General features: G+C 35.9%; 1 protein-coding gene and 1 long non-coding RNA gene across 2 annotated transcripts in view; one reads left to right on the top strand and one right to left on the bottom strand.

Annotated features, from left to right (window-relative positions):
* LOC104951225 (echinoderm microtubule-associated protein-like 6) overlaps positions 1 to 1006 on the top strand; it is a 3251-nt gene extending 2245 nt beyond the window's left edge. The window contains exon 6 of the mRNA XM_010777860.1: positions 154 to 1006. Within this exon, the coding sequence (XP_010776162.1) occupies positions 154 to 178 (25 nt within the window). The 3' untranslated portion in view covers positions 179 to 1006. The remainder of the gene's footprint in view (positions 1 to 153) is intronic.
* A 3750-nt stretch (positions 1007 to 4756) lies between these two features.
* Positions 4757 to 6256, bottom strand: LOC104951226 (uncharacterized). Its single transcript, XR_798999.1, has 4 exons — positions 6147 to 6256; positions 5909 to 5955; positions 5694 to 5752; positions 4757 to 4800 (listed from the first exon to the last, which is right to left on the bottom strand). It is a non-coding gene; the product is annotated as an uncharacterized lncRNA (long non-coding RNA).
* Positions 6257 to 7500: the final 1244 nt, after the last annotated feature.

Genomic DNA, 7500 nt, shown 5'->3' with positions numbered 1-7500 from the left:
GACATTTTTTATTAAAAAAGGCTTAAAATCTGAAAAATATCATAGTATTGTTTTTCGAAAACATGAAAACAATTATAGTACAGTAAGTCAAAAATGTGCATAAAAGGGAACCTGTGATAATGTGTGTGTTGATTGTTGTGTTGTGTGTTGCAGCGTGTTCGTGTGGAAATGTCTTTAAAACACAGCTTCCTGTCGTCTGAGCGCCTTAACACAAGTGGATCCAGAGGGAATCGAACCAGCGACCTTCAACCTTCGCCAACAGAGTTTACAAGCTGGAGAACAGGCAGAAACAACGTTGCCTGCAGACAAACAATGATCACATGACCCTGAAAATAAACAACTGACGAGAACCAGAAGACAACACAACAACATTTTGGATTTTCACAGTAAACGTTATTTCCCTGGAGCGAGATGCATAAAATCTGTGTGCACACAAGACGTAAATATCTATTTGTATTTGTCAGATGTATGAAGTTTTATTTTTTATGAATCATTGTGGATACATTCATTTATCAAGTCTATTTTGGGGCCGAAAATATTTAATATGTGAAAATACATTTGGTGTCTCTGTTTAACTTGTTATTGAATGAAGAAAAAAACAGCTGATTACAAACTGTTTATGGTTATTAGCTGCTGTAAATGTTCATACTAGAAATTAAATATATATATACTAAAAATACTTATGAAAGCTCAGATATCTATGTAGGACTAAAGCTGCCATTACAATACATAAATAACTCAATGAATACACGTAGAAATTAAAGCCTTAATAAACAAATGTGTGTTATTTTGGAAATCTAAATTAGAAATAAACCAAATTGGTATTTTTAGTTGACAAATCTTAATATTGATCTATTATTCATAGAAATAAATAAGTAAATAAACACATTTAAAAACCAGGTGCACACTTATTTGATAATTGAGGCATTTATTCCTACATATCTTTATTAATTTATCTATCAATGAATCAATACATGAGAGTAACACATGTGTCACTTCCGGGCAAAAATGACGGCTCCGCCCACTTTTGTGAATAGCGGTCAATACAAATTCTGAAGTTTTTGCCAATCCGATCAGAAATGTAAGAAAACCGGAGATTTTTGGATCTTCAAAGAGCCCGATTCCAATGGCCAGACGGGCAAACAATTGCATTAAGCCATTAGAAATAGACGATCGGGCTCGATATATGGTTAAATATAGCAGTAGGCGATCGATGTCCATAGATGAGAGTAACGTGTATGTCACTTTACGGCCCCGCCCACTTTTGGGGGAAACCAACACTCATTTGAACGGCGATCAAGCCTGAAGCCACAGAGCTTCTTTCTCAGAGGAAGTACAGAAAAACGTAACTCTGGATTGTTTTAATGTTTGAGGTGCAATAAACGACACAGCAGCTTTTTGGCATGATAAAACAATTATTTTCCGCCTCGCTCATGAGCGTAACAGCTGGCGAAATTATTGAGTCGCCTACTGATTTTAATTTAACCATATATCGAGCCCGATCGTCGATTTCCAATGATTTAATGTAATTGTTTGCCCGACTGGCCATCGTAATCGGGCTCTTTAAAGATCAGAAAATCCACGGTGTTGTTGCATTTCTGATCGGATTGGCAAAAACTTCCGAATTTGTATTGACCGCCATTCAAATGACAGCGTTGTTTTCCCCAAAAGGTGGGCGGAGCTGTACTTTTTGCCCGGAAGTGACGTAGGTGTTACTCACATCGATAGCGGTTTAGTGTCACCATCATTTCTTTATTATTATATGTATTTGATGTAATAGCAGCTCTAGTCTTCCATATAAATAGACTTAATATGACATATTCAGAGGTGTAATCAGATGGTTAATGAATAGTATTTTATAATTATATTTTGTCTAGTTTTTGTTTGTGTATCTTTTATAAACCAGCCTCCTGGATTGATGCTGCATTCAGGTCACCAATGGAAAAATGGGTGAGTGTTTAACAGCCAAACTTATGGGACCATTAAGAGGAGAAACTGGATTTATCTGACGTCAGAAATCATTACAAAACAAAACATTAAGGGAAAAAATATACGTTTTAAATTCATAGAAGCTCTCTTTTTATTTCAAAAAAGCCTTTACTGCATCTGTCGTTGGACTTCATGAAACTTAAGTGCCTTTCTGGAACTTTATACTTGTGTTTGTTTGCTTTGGGAGGGGGATATTTCATACACTGTTGTTTTTTTATTTATTCCACTATTTAACTTATTTTATACTTTGTCTGGTGCTACACTGAGAATGTTTTATTCCACCTGAAATGGACAGAAATATAAAAAATATTTTCTTTGCTGCTGCTTTTTGTTTTTGAAAGGACCATTGTGATCGTAAAACAGAAAATAAATACATGTAAAGAGAAATATTTATGGAAGATATCTAAGTGTTATTTATGCCTAAATTTCAGTGTGGACGAGTTCTCTGTGTCTGAATATTAACTGTTGTAAAGAGTGTCAAAAGAGTCCGTTTGTGTGATAAACAAGTGTTGTTGACACACACAATTTCCTGCAAAGGTCCCTGAAGTAATCACAAGGCACATTGTTTTTCTGTCTGAGGAAAAATAGTTCTCATTTACACAACCGCCTGAAAATACACAATAAATGAAAGTTTGATACGAACAACCAGAGATTGTGGACTTGAGTTTTTGCTTTGGTTGACCTGACCGAAGATACATGAATTATGACTACAGCAGTGGGGTCCAAACTTTTTTCACGAGGGCCAGATACAGAAAAATATAGGAAGGGCTGGGCCACTCACTTGTAGCCTCATACGTTGGGAAGTTGGGAAAATTATAATAATTTGGTAAATTATTCTTGATGCTTGAAAATGCTTTAAGTGAAAAACAGCCTACCTCACAGCTCTCCAGAGGGTTTAATTTATTCTGTTGGCAGTTAATTCCTTAAAACAGAGCTTCAGATTGATAAGAGGAAATATGAAGGGTGTATTTCAAGCTTGTTATATAAATAAGTCATTGGGATTTTTCTTATCAACTATGATGTGTTAGAACATGTTTTCAACTCTAATTGACTGAATTTATTTGAAAATTGAGCTTATTAACACATGAATACAGTGTAATATAATTGATCATATATATTTAAGAAGTATAATATAAGACAAGCAGAATTTTATTCTACTAAAGTCATTATACTTTTTGAATTTGCTGAGGGCCGATTCAAAATGGTCCGCAGTTTGGACACCCCTGGACTAAGGTTTGATTCTCGGATAGTTCCTGTAAATCTGTAATTTTGCAAAAAATGTAAAAAAACAAAACTGCATTGTCTCACTGAAATAGTGTTAAAATCTCAAAGTGTTTTTAAGAGTCACATTCTTAAAGAAAATCTATTTAGACCAAGTACTTCATTTTCGAGTAGTGTTAAGGTTTCATGCTTACAGTGCCTTTGTGAGAGAATTGAGCACAAATCTGTCAAATGAGTCTCACTGAAATTTAAAGGTCACCTGTTATCCAAAAATAATAAATAATAAAGAAACTAAATTCCTTAAAGTACTTCATAATCTACCAGTTGTGTTCTACATACATGAAAGTGTATCTAAAAGTATCTTAGTAGAACTGGTGGTGAGTCTTGGTGAAGCAGCTTGGGATCATAGAGACAAAGCAGGAGAAAAGAGGGTAAAATCAGATTTGTTTAAATATCAGATCAAAGTGGTGAAAGGGTGAGGTTACTTCACATAAAATGTGTTTTTTTTAATTTAATTTTGTAACCTTAATCTTAGATAATGTGTGAGATTTTTCTCGTGAGTTTGTTAATTTATTTTGGTAATAACCAAATTCAATCCAAACATCCTTAGCATGGAAGAAGCTTCCAGAGGATGCATTTCAGTTAACTTCTAATAAATATAATACAAATAGATTGGGTCTAGTCATCATAGAACAATGTGTATAACTAGCAATCATTTGTAAAATTGTATTGAAGTTATAACAGAAGTTAACGAAAGCTATCAGAGGCAACAGAACACTGAGAAGCTAACAGAGGCTAACAAAAGCTATCAGATGCTAACAGAGGCTAACAAAAGCTATCTGAAGCTAACGGAGGCTAACAAAAGCTATCAGAAGCAACAGAACACTATGAGAAGCTAACTGAGGCTAGCGAAAGCTATCAGAAGCTAAACGAGGCTAACGTTACGGACAAATGAGGAGGCAGGTATTTTCTTCATCTAGAAGCTTTATTGATAATTGTTTACATCTCACAATGCATTCCACAAACACGGCTCCCGGCGGGAAGCTTTTTATCGTCACAATTGAAGTATGAAGTTTATCATTCACAATTATACTTGCATAACAAACAAAAGCTTTCCCAAAAGTCACATCAAGTTGCAACTTTATTAAGATATTGGCTCCACAGACAGTATGGTTATTTATTTTTTTAAACCCCTTTTATTTATTTTTGTACTTTTTAAATATTTTATCTGATGTGGATGAATGTAAACGTGTTTTCTTTACTAAACAGCAGCAAATGGACATGGAAATAACGACTTTGTATGTAATTAATGTGTTTAAATCGTCTGGCAAAGGTTTTTTCTAGAAGTTTCTAACTAGAGTTACTCAGAAGCAATGAAGTTTTTAAATGGTAGTACAAGCCCTCCCACCCCCACCCACCCACAAAAGTCGACAGCACGCTAGCTCGAAGCTTGAGGGACACAACGGCGTTTCAGTTAACCATAAAATAACNCCCCCTCTCTCTGGTCAGGACTTCCTGAAAACAAACTCCGACTTGACGTTTTTTCACTCTGCTTTCACTCGTTTCATCCCGGGAACCTTCGCCTGGATCCTGCAGGAGAGAAGAAATTAAAAAGATTAACAACTACAATATAAAAGTATTAATATCTTTGACTTTGTAGTGAGTAAGGACGAGTTTAAAAATAGAGTTTATAGAACACTATAGGCGCTTTCACACCGGAGTACTTTTCCCAAGAACTAGGCTGATAGTTCTTGGGATTTAGGTTTCACACCAACAAGATCTGGGACTAGAACTTAGTTCTCTGGAACCTTTTCACCCCCAGATATTCCCTGCTAGAGAGGTGGTACTTTTCTGGGGAGAAAAAGGTTCCAATTTCTGATTGGCTGGGCGAATTGCAAACCACGCCCCGTAAAACTCCGAAAAGTATTGTGAAGCCGCCATTTTATTTGCTCGCATTAGCATTAGCCCATTGCCTTATTCATTGTGAACGCGATCTACTAGGACAGTTCCGGGACTAAAGAGTTCGGCGGGACTAAGTACGGTGAATTACTTGGTGTGAAAACGGCTAATGTTTAGCATACTTTGCCAACAAACTTCATTAACAGTAAAGAACATGGGAGTTGCTCGCTTTAGCCAAATATAGCGTCATCAACCATGTAACATTTGGCTGAACGACGTGATGTTGCTTCTCCATTTTTTGGTACTTAAACCTGCTGTTCTTAGTCAAATCTAAGAGTCCCAGCAGGACTGAAGGCTAGTTCAATTCCTTTGTCCTGCGAGGTAAAATTACATTTTTCCAATTAAGTTTGGTGTCTTTGAAAGGAGTATTTAATCAAAAAGGGTTGTCTTTAAAATTATTGTAAATATTATGTACATGTATTGTTTGTCAGGAGTCTATAATTAGCTTCCTGCTCGTATTCGTGTCGGTCTCTACAAACTACCATTATCATATAAAAACATGTTTTAGGAGCTCCGTTTCTTACTTTCCAACGACGTCTTTGACCTGGTTGTTGACCAGAGCCAGGTAGTGGTCGATCTGAGTCTGAAAACACAAAGAAGAATAAATGAGTAAGGATAAAAAAAAAAAAAAAAGTTAAGATGAATATTATTATTTTTTAAAAACCCTATTTATTAATATCTATTGAAAAAAAGAAAATCAGGAAAAATAATAACTATTGGATTAATATTAAAAACTTACCTGATGCTTCTCATAGACGATCGGGCAGCTGAACAAACCGACCAGAGCTGAGGAAGAAGGTTAAAAATTACTGACAGACCCTGAACGCCTCAGACGAGTTTTAGACTTGACTGGAGACTTTATGACATTATTAAAAACACATGTAAGTCATTTATTTGTGTAACTGTATCGCCAGTTCATTTAAAAAATTAAAAAATATGTATGACCATTTCTTATCATGATTTGACATTATACTCACAGAGAATGAGAATAGTGAGGCCGTTGAACAGGGAGCCGACGTAGGTCAGGATCCACATCAACACAGCAAACTGCAGAGGAAAATATATAGAAATCAATCATTAATATCAAAGGCATAAAGATATCTGAAAACACAAAGAACTTATATTATAAAAGTTGTATATTACATAAAACTAACTATTTTAAGTGTTTGTTCTTGTTGACGTGCACTTCAATCTTTTATCTGATAAGCCCCCTCCTGCCACCGTTTAAAGAAATACAATGGATATGTTGTCATGGAAAAAGTATTATGATTAAATAATATTTATTAAACAAGTATTTTATTTACTTTTCACTAGGGCTGCACGATATATTGTGTCGTGATGATAATCGCGATATTCACATCGCAGGATTTTTTTTTTAGGACGTGCGATATTAAAGGTAGGGTAGGTAAGAATGGCGAAACCAGCTCGAGTGGCTAGAATTTGAAAATACACAACCGGAAAAAAATCTGCCTCTTCCTTCAGACTTCCTTACAGAGCCCCTCCTCCAACACACACGGACGCGCACATGACCAATGAGGGCACGAGATAAGTTTGTGCACAGATGGAAGGCTGACAGGCAGGTAGGCCATCCAGTTACTTTAGCCGGGCCGGCTCAGATGATTGGTCGTGCTTTTTACAGCGCCACGGCTTCCACAGATGAAATGTTTGTATGTATTTATTGTCAAAGCATTTAATGTATTCTTTGCTATCGGGATGTTAAGAGCATTCCATGGAATATAACAAAAAGTGTTTATGAAGTGAATTACCTACCCCACCTTTAAGTAGGCAAATTAACTCAAACACGTCATGTTAAAATTATTTTGCTGCTTGCTACAAAAGGAAAACTCACGCGGCTTTCATGTCAGGGGTACTTGAGTGAGTGACATGCAGCAAACCACCAATCAGAATCAAATCTCCAAAGCAAACTGACCCGGTGATTAAAGGTAAAAACACTGAATAAAGTATTTTCATGTGTTTCTCCAGGGCAGTTCGGCGCTGCTAACCGAGCTAGCTCAGCTTGTTGCTCTGATAACTTAAGATCCAGACGTCCGTGACTAACATCCTTCATCCGGTTAAATATAGTTAGAAAAATACCAATTGTAAAGCATTAAAGTTCAGGAAAGGATGGTTTGCGGACAAAAAAAAAGAAGTATTTTCTTAAATTCTTGTATTTTTTCATATATCAATATATATCGCAGGGGGAAGAAATCGCAATGTCAGTTTTTTCCAATATCGTGCAGCCCTACTTTTCACCCTCAGTTTGTTTCTTAATAATTTGATCCTTTTGTATACCCTATAACCCCAGTACTACCATGGTATAGCATTTCTTAA

This window comes from Notothenia coriiceps, unplaced genomic scaffold (assembly GCF_000735185.1).
Source record: "Notothenia coriiceps isolate Sejong01 unplaced genomic scaffold, NC01 NC01_scaffold00018731, whole genome shotgun sequence".
In the NCBI taxonomy this organism is placed as follows: Eukaryota; Metazoa; Chordata; class Actinopteri; order Perciformes; family Nototheniidae; genus Notothenia; species Notothenia coriiceps.
Note: the sequence above shows the minus strand (reverse complement) of the source record. Positions and strands in the feature narration are given on the sequence as shown.